At 39.7% G+C, this 20916-nt stretch overlaps 1 protein-coding gene across 3 annotated transcripts in view; it reads right to left on the reverse strand.

Annotated features, from left to right (window-relative positions):
• The window catches only part of LOC124125013 (protein timeless-like), a 38804-nt gene extending 19498 nt beyond the window's left edge, over positions 1–19306 (reverse strand). For 2 of the 3 annotated variants that reach the window (XM_046488327.2, XM_046488329.2), the window contains exons 1-18: positions 13840–13975; positions 11954–12059; positions 10787–10881; positions 9946–10007; positions 9050–9227; positions 8169–8293; positions 7742–7802; positions 7259–7312; positions 5987–6309; positions 5788–5857; positions 5347–5459; positions 5042–5155; positions 4305–4405; positions 3525–3717; positions 3048–3246; positions 1987–2090; positions 968–1112; positions 173–250 (exon numbers count right to left, since the gene is read on the reverse strand). In XM_046488327.2, the coding sequence (XP_046344283.1) occupies positions 173–250; positions 968–1112; positions 1987–2090; positions 3048–3246; positions 3525–3717; positions 4305–4405; positions 5042–5155; positions 5347–5459; positions 5788–5857; positions 5987–6309; positions 7259–7312; positions 7742–7802; positions 8169–8293; positions 9050–9227; positions 9946–10007; positions 10787–10881; positions 11954–12047 (2109 nt within the window). In that variant the 5' untranslated portion in view covers positions 12048–12059; positions 13840–13975. Of the gene's footprint in view, positions 1–172; positions 251–967; positions 1113–1986; positions 2091–3047; positions 3247–3524; positions 3718–4304; positions 4406–5041; positions 5156–5346; positions 5460–5787; positions 5858–5986; positions 6310–7258; positions 7313–7741; positions 7803–8168; positions 8294–9049; positions 9228–9945; positions 10008–10786; positions 10882–11953; positions 12060–13839; positions 13976–19213 lie in introns of those variants that run through there. The other variant, XM_046488328.2, reaches the window with a different exon arrangement.
• Positions 19307–20916: the final 1610 nt, after the last annotated feature.

Raw genomic sequence — 20916 nt, forward strand, 5'->3', positions numbered from 1 at the left:
TCATACACAATCAGATCATTGTCATACACAATCAGATCATTGTTATAGACATCCAGGTCATTGTCATACACAATCACAGCTCTGTCATACACAATCACAGCTCTGTCATACACAATCAGTTCACTGAGCCTGAATAGCAACTGTGACATAGCACGTAGACCCTGTGTCCTACCTCTTTCCCTGAGTAGGCCACTGTCTCCATCGAGGTATCTTCCTGCAGCCAACCACTGTCCTTGATGAACTCTTCGATCTGCAACAAGTACACCGATGGTCACTAACACAGCCAAGTGTCACTGGACAACAACACTGTTAAATCCCTCCAGAGCTAAATCTTCTTCAACATAACATTTCACTCCCCATCAGTAGTGAAAGGAACTCTAGCATATCAGTAGAATTCTTGTTAATCAAGGAATGCGTGCAACATGTCTCAGCCTTGGCCCCATGATAGGGACTATCTTTTGCAATGGTATTGCTATAATATCAAACCAACTTCAAGGCAAAATAATGATATCAATCAATGTAATAGAAATGAATATAGTATTGCCAACAATAAAGACAGCCCTTTTCCTCCCTGACACTACTCAAACCAAAGGGAAGTAACTCTAAAATGAAGTTGTCATAATCCTTGCAATGAACAAATGACAATGTTTGAACTGAGTTTTCTGATGAATAATTTGTTAAGTTTATAACATGCAACGACTGAAACACAATCGATTGTCATGCAGACTATTGAAAATAGTTTGGGCATTTTTAAATTCCTATCGAAATAGTATATACAATTGTAGGGCAAAGAAATGCAATACATCCATCGATACAATAAAACTCCTCGTCTCCCGGATTTGAAAATTGACTGACCCAGGCAAATGTCTACTCTTAACATAATGATAATATAGATATGTGACAAGGTTCAAGGGTATTCTGCCCCGAATCCCAACTGGTAAAACCTGAGAGAGAATACACAACTCACTTCCTGCTCCGTTCGTTCAAAGCCTGTGTGACTCAGAGCGTATTTCAGATCTGCAATGATGTTGTCGCTCTCAGTGAGACTGAGAATACTCGACATAAGCACTTCCTCTTCCACCGATGACCAGTTACATTTCGGCTTGACAGTCCTGTTTGAAAGAGAATAATCTTATCAGGGACGTCATGATTCACTGAAGCTTCACTGCACTAGGTATTCACACATGCCTGTTTGACGCATGATACGCCATGCATGTATCGATACATGTCTCACTTACATATTGACTTTCAAAAGTAATATTTTGATTCTGCAACAACCCACCCTGATAAATACTCTAGTGTTACTGTAACAACAAAACAACTTGTTAAATCTGATTGCATAAATTATCATATCAATTATGAGTAAGACATATTCAGAACAAATCCTAAATTAACCAGGGCTTTGTTTCCCAAAGCGAATGTAGCAAAATGACTCATAAATCGATGTTATAGTATAGGAATGATGATCGTCTTAGCGGTATGATCATCTTAGCGGTATGATCGCTTTGTGAAACAGGGCACAGTTATGCAAGTTAAACATAAACTTATTGATAGTAACAGACTCTTATCACCTGGCTACAAGAAAACTGTCGAATTCTGTGTAAAAATGGCCAAAAAGTACTATGTATCAAGATTCATGCATCAGAATATGTACTAGTATCAGGATGTGTAGTAAACATCACAACCCAACTAATTATCTTAAAGATTGTATTTACTTCAAGTGCATATCCCGGTTTCCAAGTTAATGGTTATTTGATGCATATTACCAACACAAAACAATATTACAAACACATTTGCTTTCATAAAACATGGCTTCAATAAAGGGTATAATATTTTATCAAAAATAGTCTGCAGACATCGTGCAACACATTCATGTGTGACGAACCATGCATCAACATCATCCTGGCAGTGCTGAAAGGGAGACAACTCTGTGCTGTCAGTTGCATCCCTTCCAACAAAAGATAGTGTTATGAATTTACTACTTACTCTTTTTCTTGAATTCCAAAGAGCATCTGTGCTGTTACAAGAGGCTTTTCTTCAGCGAAGATCATAAACTGTTCCAACACATACTCGATGAGGTCGCTGAAATCCTGCAATGAGTGAGTGAGTGAGTGAGTGAGTGAGTGACTTAACACTGTCGTCTACAATGTCCTGGCTACCGTAAATCATGAAATTAATGCATAAGCAAATGAATGCAAGCCTTACCCAAAATGCTCAAGTGTTAACATCATAAACAAAAAAGTGTTCAAGGTGTTCATGAAATGACATTTCTTACTGTACAATGAACTTCACACACCATTTCCGATTTCAAACATCAGGTTCAACATACAATCATATATATTGTCAAGGTCAAGGTCAAGGTCAGCAAACTGTAATAATTACACATCGCTGTTGACATTTCCTCAACTGCAATGTCAACAATGATGCATTCATCGCTGGGATTGTTTACACATTACTTCAAACTTGTCATTTTCTAAAGATTTAAACTGCAATGGTGTAAAACTTGGAGAACGGACTCAGACCCGATCTGACTCGTCCAGGTTGGTTGTATAAATAGAACACGGATCAATGTTCAAAACCACATGTAGTCCATATCATGATAGTTATAATGATAACTTGCAGCCATCAGCATATTGATATATCACAGATTTTGGTCAAGTCAAGTATATGTCTTAACCCTAAAATCGTAAAGCCCTAGATTTAAAATTTAAAAAAAGAAGAGAACACATCCAAGATCCCACCCACTTCTGACACTAAGCTTCTTTTGTCTGCACTCAGCAATATTCCAGCTATATGACGGAGGTCGGAATATAATCAAGTCGAAACCAGACAATCCAATGATTTACATCATGAGCACTGATTGACTGAAATGGGATACGATGACATGCATCAACCAAGTTATTGAGCCGGACCACCACATCCCGTTAGTCACCTCTTATGACAAGCGTGGGTTGGAAGACGAATTCTAACCTGGATCTTCACAGGTGTGCCTGTCAAGTAATTATTCTAATGTTTGGTGATCACATAAACATGATAAACATACTTACTGATGAAAGGAGATGCTTTTGTTCCAACATGTTCGAGAACGTTCTCATGATGGGGAGTTGCATGAGGCAGTGAGGTTCATTGCAATCCCCGGCAATATGATGCATCATTGTGAGTATGCATTCATTCAGGTCATTTTCATTCTGCTCAAAGTTCTCTAAGGCTTGGCCGTATTTTGCCATAATCTCAACTGTGGCAAACCTAGAATAATGAAAAATGAGACATGAAAACCTTAATTCTTTCTTGAAGAGTATTGCTGACTTGGCAGATCGGAAAGCAATCAGTTTTTCCAAGAATGAATAACTTTAATCGTTACACAAGAAAAATACTTTCATTCACAACCAGACCTCATTGAAATCTAATTACTTAATCAATTCTATTCCAAAAGCTGTGTAACTTTTAGAGTTAACCCTTTTACCATGGTAACCATGGTGACAAAGAAGCAAGCAGAAAGTATATAATATGTGAAAAGTTCTTACTTTTTGACATGTTCCAACATTGAAAAGTTGCCTGCAATTGTCTTATCAGCGCCCCACTTCTCCAAGATCAGAAGGAGGTGGTGGTTGGCGCAGATAAGGTTGCGGAGGTAGACAATGCCCTGGTTGGGGCAGCGATGCTGCCTTAGCAGAAGCACAAAGACTTCACGTAGGTGGGTCATCCCCATTAGACTCTCTACAAACACAAATACATTTGTTTGTTAGTTTGTTTGTTTAACATGTATAGTGCTGTACACTATCATGTAGGCATTCTGCAGAAAATCTTGTCTGGATCAGACAATCCAGTGACTGACATCATTGAGCATTGTTTTACTTTGAATACCCCACTTAGACACAGTATACTGACTCTGAGTCAACCAGTCCTTGTTTTAACCCCATAATGCCATTTTCCAGGCAAGGTAACAACAAGTACCATCATTAAATGCCTTTTGGTACGACTCGCCTGGGGATCGAACCCACAACCTTATGCTCTGTGGGCAGACACTGTCCACTAGGCCACGGAGGCGGTCGCTCCATGAAGGAGAAGTTATGCTGGACTCTTATGCAACCATGTGTATAGTGCTGACAGACAAAGGATCATGTGTGGACAAAACATGATGATCATCAAATACTGGCATGACCAAGGGAGGTAACTCTGCACCTTCAATTCTGCTTACTTGAACAGCAGTGCCCCATTCAATAATGATCACTTCTATAATAGGACAGTTTAACCAACTTAACACCATGTTTCTTCTATCTAATTTATAAGGAACTCTATCTTACCTTTGATGCTGGAGGTTATGAGATGCTGGCTCTCTGGATCCTCTATAGCAGAGAGCGTCAAGCGGAACAGTTGCATCAGAGACAGAACAGTGAGGTGGAGTCTGTAGGGAACAGATGGAGGAGTGAGTCACGTAGTTTGGATTAACGTCAATTCTGGGGCTGGGGCGAGTCACAAAAATACAGCCTGGGTACCCAACACCCTATCACCTGACCCTACCCAGGTACCCACTGTAGATCTCAAGAGTTGGGTACAAAATGTCTGATTGGGAATTGATTCACTGGAATCCTGGCAAATATTTAGATACATGTATAAAACAATCTGATCATGATTAAAGTTTTATCTTTGGTTTAAGTATAAAGGTAAAAAAGGATGCTTGCATAGTCAGAAAGAAATGCAAACACAAGCCACTTATATTTTTGTTGTAATCCAACATATATCATGTGATCAACCAGGGTCCGGGTAGTCATGCGCGTACCCAGTCCGGGTAGTCCTGTGCGCACCTGGTTCCAACTCAGGACCCACTTGACTCAAGTTACCCATCCCAACCTTACTAATTTCAGTGATTCAGTTCATTCACAATGTGCCAGCTTAAAGTTGGAGAAAGCAGGATACCAAGCCTAATTGAAGATTTGGAGTAAGAAGAGTAATTATATGTGAAAAAACAGTTGTGAAACCAAACTATCAAAACCCAATATTAATAACCTGCCGATTTCAGGTTCATAGTTTTATTACTTACTTATTTTGTGTGAGGTCACACCACTGCTTCTGGCGTTGAAGTGACCACTGCTTTTCGCAGCAATCGACAGCGATGTACACTAGGTAGGATACCAGGTTACCGTCCAGGCACTTTCTGAAATGACACATAAACAAAACTGCTAAAGTGTGTTTTGAGTTGTTGTTGGTATTATGTCACTACTTCACGGGTCGTATGTGTGTATCCATTAATTCCATGCTCGTTTTTGTTTTTCGAACCTATGATACTAAGTTTCACGTGACACTCATCAGCATACCAGAATAGTAACAACATTTTTTTTAACTTACACAAGACTGTTGACGGGCAAGGCCTGTTGTCTAGCGAAGCGGAGGAAAAATGATATGCTCCATAGTAGGTAGGAATTGTCCAATATTCTGCTGTTCGATGACAAGGTAAGTTTCTGAAAAAATATACCCATAAAAATGGTCACCACCTTTTAACAATGAATGAATTGAGATTAACCACACTTTCATCAATATCAGCAATTTTTCCAGCAAAACCACAGCAATATCAGCATTATTCCAGTAATATCCCAGCAATATCAGCAAAATCCCAGTAATATCAGCAAAACCCCAGCAAATTCAGCAAAATCACAGTAATATCAGCAAAATCCCAGCAATATCAGCAAAATCCCAGCAATATTACAGCAGGGAACCTACACATTACTCCTTACTCCTCAAATAATTGTCTGGTGCGCATGCATAGCAAATAATGTCCATTGTTCTCACCGACAAATCTCCAATAAAACCAGCGTATCCATCGGCGAGAAACTGTTGTGCAAGGTCAGTCAAATATTGTCTGTAAAAACACAGAGAAAAATGAGTTAATGGAGGGGTGGCATTTAACCCTTTAAGCAACATAATTTTCAATACCACTTACAATAGGAGTTACAACATCGAGGGGTCCAGACCTACGTCTGTTACTTACCCAACGACATCCTCCAGAGAGGGGTCCACGTTGCAATGGACCGACACTTGCAGGCCTGGGTAATGATGACTGCTATGGTGGACACCTACTTCCTCCACCTTCGGCTTGTTGAGCTCCATGGTGTCCATTATGGCGGTGATGTAGCGCCGCTGTACGGTCGGATCCTCAAGGTCGGCTGTGGGGGACAGACGGCCCCCCATATCAATTTGGTTCAGGCCCATGTTTGCCATTGCCTGCAAGCACTGCTCCTCCTCGGAGTCCACGGAGGGGATCGGCTGGGAGGACATTGCTTGTTGTGCAGCAGGTCGCAGCAGGATCCTAACCTGTTTACGATAATGAGGCTTGTCAAATTATGTTTTCCAGCTGAACCCTAAATTTGCCCCCAACCCTAAAATTTTCTTATTTTTTAGCAGTTTAAGAATTTATTTCCAACGGAAATTCCAACTTAAAGTTTTTGCACTAGATTTGACCTCTTGCGCAATCCATACCATTTTTACCTTAAAGAGGTTTGAAAACCAAACTGATGGAGACGTCAGTGCTCCAGATAAACTGTGAATTTGCATAAAACAGCATTGCCTGTATGTATCACACATCCACTGTATTCGCTATAGTAAATGCTGTGCTCTAGTAAGTGACCCCAATCAACTTCAAACTGTAATAACCATGAACGCCCCCAAGAAAGACAGACGACATACATTATAGTCCATACTTTTGGAACATGAAAGATTTTTTAAAGAAATCAGTAGCACAGAATAGGCATGTCCCTGTCAAGAATCTATTATCATATTTCTGACAGTTTCATCAACATTTGATCCGAGTTTATTCTCAACAACAACAAATTTAACTCATAAACAGTTTTATCAACTACCCGCTTTATCGACTTTTTTAAGCTCCCAGAGCTCTTATTACAGGGAATATGGTGGCTAAATACCAATATAGTGAGTGAGTGAGTTTGTGTTTAACGCCGCTTTTAACAGTATTCCAGTTATATCACAGCGTGTCAGCTTAATGTGAGAGGAAAGCCCGAAGTGATGCAGGTATCAGACGTTTACCACTTCGGTGAAACCCACGAGCACGGGTATGGTGCTGACAAACCTAGAAACATAATCGGGGCGAACCGGGACTCGAACCCACAATCATAGGTTTCTGGCGTGCCCAAGGGACGCAACTCTGTACAGCGAATTGTGGCGCCTTAGACGACTGGGCCACCCATGCCCCCAAATACCAATATATATATATATCATTAGCTGAATATATTGTAGATTTACTCACATTATCTTTATAGAGGAAGGAGAGGATCTGAACAATAGACACGGTGAACGTCATCTGAAATAAAAGCAACTTCCTGTAGCCTGAATGGAAAGAGTGTAAATATCACAAAGCTGCAACAACATAACTGTCTTACAAGTGTGTTTGTTGTCGAACGCCACACTCCAATATTCCAGCTATATTAATGTAGCATGTAAATAGTCAAGTCACAACCAGACAATCGAGTGATTGATATTATGAGCAACAATCCATGCTATCAATGCATGATACGCCATCAACCAAATCACTGTCATCCCATCCATTAAGTTGCTTCATGGGACCAGCATAGGTACCTGGGGACCTTTTCTAACACACAATCCCCTTTAGAGGTGCATTGTAAGTGAATGAATTATGTTTAATTCTGTAATATTACAGCTTTCTCGACACTGTAAATAATTGCAAACAAAGTTCTGGTTGAGGTCTTGTGACAATAAGGTGTGTACCTACCTTCTGGGGATGCCGAATAATTGCCATTATCATCTTGTCCAGTCCACTTTCAAAGATCATTCTGAGGGAGATAAGTTGTAGCTTGATGATTTGTCGCAAATATATCTGCTTCAAAAAACAAGCTAGACATTTACTGATTTAACTTTATCTGTAGCCAACAGATGGGAGAATGTCATCTAAACCTCTACTAGAGGTCAAGGTCAAACAAAGACATGGTAAAGGTCAACTAAACCTCTACTAGAGGTCAAGGTCAAACAAAGACATGGTAAAGGTCAACTAAACCTCTACTAGAGGTCAAGGTCAAACAAAGACATGGTCAAGGTCAACTAAACCCTGGTAGAGGTCAAGGTTGTATAACCAATGCCTTGCTTAAGGTTAACCCAAATAAGAGCCTAGGTCACCCAAAGTTAAAAGACTGAGCTCTAACCTTAGTTTGAAGTTATTGATGTGTTCTTTTCGGTCCGTTTCTCCAAAGTAGAACAAGTTTCGGATCAGCAATAGACAGTAGTTGATAGTTTCACAATCCAAAGGATTCAGGACACCATTTGAGGCCTGGAGGGAAATAAAATCATTTCAGAACAAGCTGGAAATATGTTATTTTTGAGTCAAAATACTGAGATTTGAAATCAACAAAGGATCCTTCTCTGCAAGGTGAAATTGTATTTTGTTTTTTCGTTTGGGTTTCGAAACTGCTTGTAGAAATATTTTCATCCATTTCAAAGCGGCCTGTGAAACAAGTGATCGATACTAGGAGCATCTTCGCACACCACTGGGGACTGATGACAAGCAATCAACCAAGTCTCTGAGCTGGACCATCCAATCCAAATTAGTTAATAAATTGAATTAAGTTAAGAATTTGTACAGCACATTTTCCAATTAACAATTGCTCAAATGCGCTTAGACCATGATTGATCTAGTCAAAGGCTATCATGAAGAGACAGGTCTTGAGTGTTTTTCTCAAGTCAATATTGGGGTGATGTGTTCTCATTTAGGTGTTTTTGCAGCTGTATTCTGATCAAGCTGTATCTCTGACAAACAATGTCGCTGGAACTTTTCTAACCTAGGTTCCAAGTGACTTAAAATCAAGTGAGTGAGTGAGTGAGTATGGTTTTACGCCGCTTTTAGCAATATTCCAGCAATATCACGGCGGGGGACACCAGAAATGGGCTTAACACATTGTACCCATGTCGGGAATTGAACCCAGGTCTTCGGCGTGACGAGTGAACGCTTTAACCACTAGGCTACCCGACTGCCCCGACTTAAAATCAAGAGAATATGTGCATCTAAAGAAAACTGTGTTTTCCTAACCATTTCCAGACGATTCATAACTTCTTTCTTTATCTTAGCAAAGAACTCCACACTCCAGCAGACGTCGTCAGCTTGTTTAAGTAAGATGAGCACCGCCCTGGCCCGCGCCTGCTCCGCAAATTGCTCCAGATGGCTATTTTGTCCGAGACTCAAGGGTTGAGTTAGAAGCGAGAGAAGTCTGCAGACAAACAGGGTAACAGATCATGAGCACTTGTAACAATACGGCGATACACATACAATCTCATCCGAGTGTCTTTTGATATAAAATAAATCAACACTCGTTGATAAAAGTGGAAAAATCCGAGGCTTGCCTTTTCTTATTTAACCCCGCACTCAGCAATATTCCAGCTATATGGCAATAGCCTGTAACGAACAGTCTGGACCAGACAAACCAATGATTGATATTGTGAGCATTGATCCACGCAATTGGGATATGTGACATGCATCAACCAAGTCAGCAAGCCTGACCACCCGATCCCGTTAGTTGACTGGAAATACTAATGACTATGTTTCCCAATACGGAAAATACTGGTAGATTGTGTTTTTAAAATCATGAACATTTTCATCTTGTTTGCTAAGTTTACATAAGCAACAAATCAAACTGAAATTATGAAATTTGTGTGATCAAAATAGTGAAATTATTCCGACCAGCTTCCTAATGTGTCTGTTGTGCGTGCATTGTAACCATGGCAACATTCAACAAAATGGCAGACCCCTACGAAGAAGTAACTACAGAGAAAAGAGGCCTGAAATATATTGTGCGAAGTATTGCCTGCATGAATGAAAGTCAATAGAATACCTATCACCATGAATAAATGAATGAGTTAGAGGATGAAATCTGACAATTGATGATTTCCTCTGGAACCAGAGAAGCGAACATTCCCTTGCTTACTTACTCAATGGCCGCCTCAAACAGTTCGGAGTCTTCCTCTAAGGCCATGAGGAGAGGCAGAAGATCCTGGAATGACAAAACATACATTTGAGCATTGTTGAGTCCACCAAAAAATGAAAAAGTCAAATATCAGTCTTCTTGACTACTGGTAATAACCAGTTTTGTACCAGTAAAATCCGGCTTGGACTGGTAATTCATGTGACTGTCAGTCCCTGGGGACCGGCAATTGAAGTACCTTATAAATCTTTGTTGCTGAACAAAACATTGGCAATATTTTTCGAACCAGGTCACCTTGTCTGTTACCATCAGGGTTTCCCCTTGTCAAGTTTTAATGCAAGGCAATAACATTGGGCTCTGCTTTGAGGTGAAATATATATTTGTAGTGACTTAGTCTCAAATTATTAAAAAAAAGAAGAAAATTGCGACTGAACTTTGTGTGAATTGACGTATCGATCTAACTAAGTTACTTCAGTGATGACGTCACTGCATTGAACATGATGTTGAAAGAATTAAAACCAGGTAATTTTCATATGTTTTTAGTATTTGTTGAGAGATGGGATGGACAAAAGTCATGGGACACTGGTAAATTTTAGAGTTGCCAGTCCATTAGGACTGCCAGGACTGGCAGTTTCAAAAACCCAGCGTGACACTGAATAGGCATGCCAATGCATCTAAGTCACGTAAGTTTCCACACAATGCTGAAAAATCAAACATTCATTACCTTCCACAAAATGGTTTTGCGAAGCTAAAAGTAATCTTCCCTCTCTTCCCTGTCAATTTTGAAAAAGACTAAAGAAAAAAGAAGAGTATTTCAACTGGTCTGGTATCAGCAACGAAACACTCACCTTTCTAATAATGTCCTGCTGTCCAAGTTTCTGTCTGATCTCACCATCATCGCCGTCTGATGTTAGCAGCAGACTCAACATTTCTTGAAGGGTCTCTGCAACAGAACGACTACCTACTAAATAACCATAAATGCCGAAGTAGCCATCCAGAATTCTCTGTGGATAGCGGACAATCTCAGTCCTAACCATATCTGAACAAACATTTGAACTGAAGCTAAGTTAAATTGTTACAACAAGCTTGGATTTGATTGGCTGGGAACTGATCCACGATGGATCTGATTGGCTAGGAAATGTCGTGGCAAATTATCAAGTAGTTTGTTATTCACATTACTGAAGAGCCTTGCTTGCCAAAACCAGAATAGTTTATGTAGGCATCAACAAGGATTGAAGTGCAGCAGCCTCCAAATGCCTCTCCAAAGATGCATCGCTCACACGTCTCAGACAAAACATACAGCTGCATGCAATTTGAGAAATAATGTTGTGTAAGAAGTCCAGGCTGACAGATCACGTGGATGTGATGGATTTATTTTTATTTTTTTTTTTGTTTTTTATCACTTGGCTTGCAGACACAGTGACCCATAATTTTACAATTTTTAATAACAGTAAAATTTTGAGAGGGAGTCAATACAAAAAAGAAACCCTTTTCACCTTTCATTAAAAACACCCAGCGCACATTTTTTCATTTATTATTTTTTTACGGGATCACTTTATTCTAATGAACAAGCCCAAGTCTGAGAAACGTGTATACAGCTGATTGCTACTTCCGGCTTAGTTTACGAGAAAATACACGGTAATCTTAATCTCTGCATATAAAACAATGCCTATCAGAACAAGAAATACAATTTAATCGGTAAATGATCATGTCTAGTGTTTTTTTATCTCAAATTTTAAATTGTTTAATTGTAATGATCTGATCGTTTCCCTGAATTTGCTGAATGGAAACGATGTCCATTTTTTCTGCGGAAGACAAACACGTTTTTATTGCAATTGTAGGGATTGTGTATGCACTGGTGACGTGCCTCAAAACAAAACCAGGTAGAGCCGTAAATTTCAAAGGCCGGGTCGTTAGGTTTAAAATGCACACCAGTAAAAAAATCAATGACCCAAACTAGTTTTTTATGTTACAGAACCAATGTTCCATCAATTGGTGATTGCGAAGTTACTTACCTTTGCATTCATCGGATACAAAGTATATTCCATTGGCCATAAAACCCATCTCGGTCTCTAACAGACCAATAGGGTTCATTAAGCTCCACTCCATAGTGGAAGGTATCTGTAAATAAAAATACCAGACATAATTGAGGGACCAGTCATTTATTAATCGGGAGTAACTAGCAGAGTGAATCATTCAGGGGAGGGTTCACCCAAAAACTATGACAGTCAAAAAAAAAAGTTGAAAAAAAGGACATAAAATAATAATAATGTGATTTTGCATTTTGAGGGAGGGTAACAAAAAAAACAAAAGAACATGAGGAGCGCCATCCAAAAATATGACAAGCATTAGTGAAAGGTCAGTATTTTTAGTACGTTTGTGCATGAAAAAACCCTCACACACCCACCCCCTTAATTATTCCGTACAGAGATTGAGGTGAGCATGGTGAGTGAGTATGGTTTTACGCCACCTTTACCAATATTTCAGCAATATCACGGCAGGGGACCCGGATACCCACAGGACTACCCGGACCCGTGGTTAGTCAGGTGATATATTGATTAATGACAAAAATTCACCATAACTGAATGGTTACACAACAAGTTACTAATGTTCACATTTCTTGACTACATACGCATTTCTTCAAACTAATGATAGAGCTCCAGTCAGCTTCAGTGTGCACATGGCTTGATCGTTTCATATGTGTAACTGAATACTTTTTGTTTGGGCTCCGGTAAAACAATTCCCAATCGGATATTTTTACCCAACTCTTGAGACCTACAGCTGGTACCCGGCTCGGGGTAATAGGGGGCTAGGGGGTTGTCCAGCTCTAATCCAATTATTTTGTACCTTAACAAGAATTCTCTGTTACAATATATCCTCAAATGTGTTTCTGTAACCAGACTTTTCCATACACCAAACACAACTATGTGCTGCATTTTGGAGAGTCTGATAGCAATTGTCCATATTTAACTCATTCTTAGTGATCTAAACATCCAAAGGCAAGACAACTTTCCAAGTGTCGGAATCTCTGCACCGCTCTCAAACAACTAACAAAAAACTATCAGCTACAAATATAGCTCCAAGTAATTTTCATTCCCTCAATATCTATAGATTCTATCAGCATTACCTAAGGCTATAGATTCTATCAGGATTACCGACCCGTGAAGATCTGGGGTAGAATAGGTGTTCAGCAACCCAAGCTTGCCGTGAAAGGCGACTATGCTTGTCGTAAGAGGCGACTAACGGGATCGGGTGGTCAGGCTCACTGACTATGTTGAAGCATGTCAAAAAGTGGGTGCTTGCTTCTCAATGGTTTATACTGACTGTCCCTGAACCCTTTTTTCCACCAAGCACTGGGTGTGCACACAGTGTGTCCTATATACATACACATTGGTGCTGGACATAAACAGTTTAGATTTCTGGTCCCGTAGGACAAAATAACTTATGGCTACTTGAAATATGAAATTTAATTTCACATTTACCATGCTCAAATTGTTTTCTAAATTTAACAGCCTCGCTGTTTGTTATTGAACTACATCAACAATTATAACAAACATATGTAAAAGAAACCTAATTAACATGTTAAAACTAAAAGAAAAATCATAATGAAAAAACCATTTGGTCAAAATAATCATCTCACAAAAACAATAATTCTGTAGTATCATAAATGTTTGTCATCTATTCTATTCATAGTTATTTGCATTATTAATCGTGTGACTATTTAATAGACAGATGATTAACCGACCGTGGATGTTACTTGGGTAAAATATCGTCCATAATGTCTCAAGAACATTCCATACATTGCTACACCTGTAAATTCCAATCACCAGCTGATCACGCACCTGCTAAAGAAATTGACTCATTAACTATATCCTTAATGGATGTACATAGCGATACATACCTGTTCTCTGAAAATCTACTGTCCTTCTCACATACACACTAACATCCGCCTTACTGTTTGTGAGAATCTGTGTGAATACTGAAGTCCGTTGACAACTACAAATGTACAAGGTCTGACTGACCTTGACATTGAATTATACAAAAGAAGACCTTACACAAGCCTTACACAAGCAGAGATGCTGCTAGCTCACCACATCGCAGGGTATATATCAATGACGGTAAAGCGAGTTCTATGGAGCATGTGAGGAGCAAAGAGAGCAGACGGAGTTCGTTTAAAAATTGGGACGAACAAAGCCGCTCACGTGTCGCCGTTTGTGTGCTGTCATAAACCTCCAAAATCGACAAAAATATCTCAAATTACGGTAAAAAGTCGCCAACACATATGTAAAAGTTGTACTATAGTCATAAACGCCCATTTAGCCTCGTGATTGACGCGAATCGGCAGAGACAATAAATACAGTTCGCATAATTTAGCTATTAATATATAATGTATGTATATATGTAACAACGCGACCTAGAAAATCGTCCTCGCTGTCACGATAGCGTATGAACTGCTGTCAATCGATGTGCGTACACGCAATGTCAAACACGCCCCATAGCAAAGAACGCTCGATGTATCTAATGTATATAGGCATATATATATATATATATATATATATATATATATATACAGACAATTATGGTGTTTGTAAGAGGCAATTTTAATGTGGTAAACGGGGAAAAAAAGTGTGTGTATACTTTTATTTCCCGTTTAACAAATTTAAATTGCCAGTTACAACCTCAAACACCAATCCGTTACGCGAAATAATTATGTCTGCATGTAGACTTTTCGTAAAAAATAAACGCAGTAATAAATCAGGAGGTAATTTTTATCTTTAGGAACCGACTTTTGGGGATTAAAATAAGCAAAATAAATGTTAACCTATTTGGATGCCGGGATATGTCTCTGTTTTATGATACGATTTTAGTGAAGTTAAAATAAATGAACCGTTTTTGACCGACTATTTGATATAATCTGTAAATATGCTTTAAAAAATACTTGGAATTAATTTTTAATTTGCTCCTGTCCTACACAAAAAAAGTAATTAAAATGTAAACTTGATTATGTGTTATGTGGAAAGGTGAGGTGAAATTGGGTTTAAGGTCGCGTCCAAGATTATTGCACTTATATAGCGACGTGCATGCACGTGTATGTGTGTGTGTTGCTGCTTGTACTAGTCCGGACTGATGCCGATTTATAGTGCTAGCTCACTGAGATACCATGCCGCAGTTTAACATGAATATCCCACTCAGACACAGTATACTGACTCCGAGCCGACCAGTCCTTGTTTTAGCCCCTTAATGCCGAGCGCCAGACAGGGTAACAACAAGTACAATCTTTTAACGTCTTTTTGTATGACGCGGCCCGGGATCGAACCCTGGACCTTCCACTCTCCGGGCGGGTTATGTGGATAGAGAGGAGAACAAGCGTTTGACAAAAACAAACGTTCTCTCCTGAATGAACGGCTTTTGCAGTGACCGAAACACCGCCCCTACATGTATATGTGCCGGCCTCTCAGAAAAAAAATATACAAAAATTATTCGCTGCACTTTGGACGAGCTAGGTATCTGCATGTGGACTATGTGGCTCTGTCATAATCGCCTCACATGCGCTCAAACGACCAGTGAAAGACTATTGACGTCATTGCAGAAGGTCAACCACAATCTTGTCGGCAGCTGTATCGCTGATACCCTATATAGCTATATTACGTCAAACCTGGACCAAATGCTGTTTTTTTCCATCCCACTAAAGGTTAATTCGACCTATTTCATTCCAGAACCAAGGTGTGTGTGTGTGTGTCTGTGTGTGTGTGTGTGTGTGTGTGTTTGTTTCAAAAGTACCGTATTTCCTCTATTAGACGCTCGGGCTTCTATTTGTTTCGGACAAGCCTTTGACCCGGCGTCTATTGGAGGCCCGGCTTCTATTAATACCCCCATTTCACTATGACCACGAATGCCCCGAATCGTCACGAAATGGAAATATTTTGTGTTCGTAGATATCCGTAGATATATCTCAATCAACTCTCGAAATCCGTAGTTGAATCGTTAGGGATCATTACTTGTATCAATTGATCGACCCGGCGTCTATTAGAGGAAATACGGTACTTCCAATTTGAGTGTGGGTGTGTGTATTTAAGAAATAAAGTTTACTCTAACCCCCCGTGCAGTGTAATAAAGTATAGTTTCGCCCCGAACTATATCACTCAGCTATCCCATTAACATATTCATATCGTGTGAGAAAGCCGGCCATTGGTAGTGGATATACTCTGGAGTCACCCCATCCGGGCAGACAAATAAGTGTGAGTGAGTGAGTGAGTTATTTTACAGTATTTCAGTTATATCTATCACGCCGCTGTTTAACGCGACACTCAACAATATTCCAGCAATTATGACGGCGCTCTGTATATAATCGAGTCTGGACCAGACAATCCAGTGATTGATATCATGACCATCGATCTACGCAATTGGGATACGGTGACATGCATCAACCAAGTCAGCGTGCCTGACCATCCGATCCCGTTAGTCACCTAGAAATGACTACGTTTCACAATACGTAAAATACTGGTATATTGTGTTTTTCAAATTCATGCGTGTTTTCATCTTTTTTGCACAGTTTACATAAGCGACATGTCAAACTGAAATTATAACATTCAGAAATAAGCAACTGATTTGTGTGATAAACAAAGTGAAACTATTCCGACCAGCTTCATTATGTGTCTGTTACTCATGCATTGTAACCATGGCAACATCCAAAAATTAGCAGACGCCTACGAAGTTGTCACAAGTATGGGTTAATTATATTTACATTCATAACAAACTACAGAGGAAAGAGGCCTGCAATATATTGTGCGAAGTATAGCAATGCACGAATAAAAGTCAAGACAATATACCTATCACCATGAATAAATGAAACAGTTAGAGGACGAAATCTGACAATTGATGATTTCCTCTGAAACCAGAGAAGCGTACATTCCCTTTAAAGCAATTGTGTGTGTCACTGTGTGTGTGTGTGTGTGTGTGTGCGCGCGTGTGTAAATAGTGGAACCTGAATCAGATAATCCAATGATTGATGTTATGAGCAACAATAAATTATTAACGCCGTTGGGTATGGTGACACACAATCAACAACGTTTACGAGCCTGACCACTGGTGCATGAAGTCTTCTCTCAAGACCAGCACAGCTTGCTCGGGACCATCTCACCCGGAATCCCCACTGGTACCCACTTACGACTAACAATGAGGTACACATTCTACCCGGGCTCCTGACGCGGAAATAATGTATAAAATACTGTAACGAGTTGATAAAATCGATCAATCTGATTCCAACACAGTTCCCCAAAACGATTTAACACGTCAAGTTCCCGTTGAACGACGACAAACCAAATTTGTATTTCCAAACCTAAAGAAAATAAAAACGCAAACGCGTAGAAAGAACCGATCCCCAAGAATGGTTATATTTTAAAAGAAGCTAATCTCCCTTTAATGCAAATCCTAGCTTGATTGGCCCCAAATACAAAACAAATACGAGAGTATAATGAGTGAGTATGATTTTACGCCACGTTTAGCAATATTCCACCACTATCACCAGTGGACGCCAGAAATGGGCTCCACACATTCTATAATGGGCTTCCATATAACCTATGCTTTCCTTTATAAGAGTGCTGGGGGGTATATAGATTATCAGTCGGGTTTAAACGGGGTCGTGACCAAAGTCAGTACCACACGATTGCAAGAGATATAATATAACGAGACACAAAACACTGCACATATTCATTGATAGATGTTCCATTGAGAAATGTATATTTGAATTATCCTTTAGAGCCTTCATATATATCAGCGATTTGATTTGATATTCAGAAGCGGTGTGGGTAGGGGTGGGGTGTCCAAAGCTCCAGATAAGCTGCGTATCTGCGTAAAATACACATCAGAAATGCAGAAATACACAGTAAAATATAATCCAAGCGTATCAAATACGCAACGAACATTACAGATACGCTACAAAAATAAAACGTGTGCGTATCATCAAAATATTGTGAAGTAACCCTGCGTATTCGATTAGCAAATCAGCAACCTATTTTGAAAAAAAACGTTTGCCATCACACTTTCTTGTGGAAGTATCGTGGTATTTTTGAGTCCTATAAAGCTCTCGAACCCACAAGACACCAGTTTGCAGGGACTAGATGAATAGTGTTTTTAAATATTTAACCTAAATACCCACATGTGTAAAAACTAGTGGGTAACAGAAATTTGAATACGCAGATAGAATTACTGATACCCAATGATTTTAAAATGCATGGGTAAAATACCCACAACACCAAAAGCTTATCAGGAGCTCTGGGTGTCTCAAAACGTAATTTTAATTTTGTTTTAATAATGTCCCTTCTCTTGCATGCAGTTAAGCATCCACAGATAACAGTTCGTTATCTTGATTTAATTACAACAATAATTGAGCACCTAAACATAAAAACATGATAATCTCAAACCAAAATCTCCACCCCTAAAAATCAATTAGTTGTTCCCTCATGGGAGAGTTAGTGTACTATAGCAAACAGTGTCAACATGGGCGTTTGATTAATTTAAAATTTTAAAAGCTTGCTTTCGACAAAAGGAAATTACCAAAACAATGAAGACAAATCTTTTTAACCTTTTCTGGGCCATGACGTGAAACATAACTTGAACATCAATATCAAAATGTAGATGTATGTGAAATAGTTACAGACAAACTTGGTCCCGATTGCCTCTTTGTATCGTTCGACGTCAAGGATATTAAATGAGTTTTTAAAGTTAAAAGGTATAATGTATCCGCTTTTTCATACTTCTACCTGTTTAGTGAGTGAGTGAGTTGGGTTAAACGCCGCTTTTAACAGTATTCCAGTTATATCACGGCGAGTCAGCTTAATGCGGGAGGAAAGCCCGAAGTGATGCAGGTCTCAGACGTTTACCACTTCGGTGAAACCCACGAGCACGGGTATGGTGCTGACAAACCGAGAAACATAATCGGGGCGAACCGGGATTCGAACCCACAATAATAGGTTTCTGGCGTGCCCAAGGGACGCAACTCTGCACAGCGAATCGCGGCGCTTAAGACGACTTGGCCACCCGTGCCCCCTCCCTGTTTTGAGAACACCGAGCGTTGTTTCGAATCAGTGATCATCAATTACAGCGTGTTTATTCAAATTAAACAAGACGATAAAAGTTACAATGAAACATATTCATCATAAAGATACCACCATTAGCATATCATTATAAAGATATCCTCATTGGTGTAAAAAAAAAAGATATCGTGTAAAACATAATGTATATATATATGCATGTATTAGGATAACTTTACTCACCTTATTCACCGGCTGTTTGTATTTTACTTAAAATACCCTGTGTTCTGAACATTCAAGAGCAGCTTTCTCAGCCTCCGTCAACACATGTAGTGTATACAAAACTGATTGAAGCCTCTTAGGTCTCTGTATAGTGGTGACGTCACGTACGGCCACTGCAACGTGAACAGCCGGCACGTGTCTCGAGACAGCCGAATGTGACATACTTTCCGCTTTCATGGAGGGAAATCGGAGTGGTAGAATGGAATTCTAGCTCTTAGGTAAAGGTATTGATTTAAGGTCAAACGTGTGGCGAACGGATTCCATTCGATTAAAACTCGGCTCTCCTCGCGTGATCAAAGGGTAATCGCTTCGTGCTGAAATCGGAACGAATGTGATATTTGCAAATATTGCTTGATTTCTTTCCTCGAAAACCTACTTTTCAATGTTAGTTTCACGTGGATTATAAACTATTCAGCGTGTTTTAATTGATGCGGTGGAGTTTAATTGTCGTTGCAAGTTTCATCTTGAGATCATGTTTTATTTGTTTGTTGTTTAACGCCGTACTCAGCAGTATTCCAGCTATATGACGGCGGTCTGTAAATAATCGAGTTTGGACCATGACATCATGAGCATCGATCGACGCAATTGGGGTACGATGACATGCATCAACCAAGTCAGCGAGCCTGACCACCCGATCCCGTTAGTCGCCTCTTACGACAAGCATAGTCGGCATTTCCGGCAAGGATGGGTTGCTCCTATTCTACCCCGGATCTTCACAAAGATAGTGTGATTGTGAACGCTCTAGAGTCAGTTGATTGACTTTGTGTCAAAAGTGTTGAGGACAGGTACATGCCATGTTAACTCATATACGTCCTACTCCGGTTACCCAGGGCCGCTGCGGTAGCCTTGTGGTTGAAGTGTTCGCTCGTCACGCCGAAGACCCGGGTTCGATTCCGCACATGGGTACAACGTGTGAAGCACATTGCTGGTGTCCCCTGAGGTGATGATGCTGGAATATTGCTAAAAGCCGCGTAAAACTCCCTCAATGGCAACTTGTCAAGCAAGGAAAACACTCGTTGGCCTCTCATTGCTAAGTAAGTAAGTTGGGTTTAACGCCGGTTGTAACAGTATTCCATTTATATCAACTCAAACGAAAGGAAAGTTCAAATAGCCATCTCACGCCTCAGACTTGGTCACAAGAAGCACTATGACAAGGTTTGGCCATCTTGCAATCAGCCTGAATCCATTGCTCACGTGTTACAGGAATGTCAAGACCACGCCCCAGCCCGGGCTCGGTTCAAACAAGAATTGCCGTTAGATCAGCTATATATATAAGCCAATAGATGCAATAGCAAAGGCCAAATTAACTCTATTTCTGTGAGACAGACAGCTACTCGAACGTATATATAAACAGAGCAGCTAAAGATATATATATCAATATACGAAAATAGAAATCATATCAACACAAAAACAGAAAATATATGAATACCAAAACTTGCCATAGATAGATGGATAAATCGTCTTTATTTCCTCCATTTCATGAAGGGTACAAGGTATACAGTGATAAAACAACATTTATAGCAAAGTGTGCACACACGCACACATAGATGTATATTATATATACATCGGGAGAAGTTCATATACATGTGTATCATATTGTTATTTTGGTGTAATTAAATGGACAATTAGCATGTGCTTTTTACAAGTGTAACTTGCTTACAATA

Source organism: Haliotis rufescens, unplaced genomic scaffold (assembly GCF_023055435.1).
Source record: "Haliotis rufescens isolate VD_foot unplaced genomic scaffold, xgHalRufe1.0.p SCAF_9, whole genome shotgun sequence".
Lineage (NCBI taxonomy): Eukaryota > Metazoa > Mollusca > Gastropoda > Lepetellida > Haliotidae > Haliotis > Haliotis rufescens.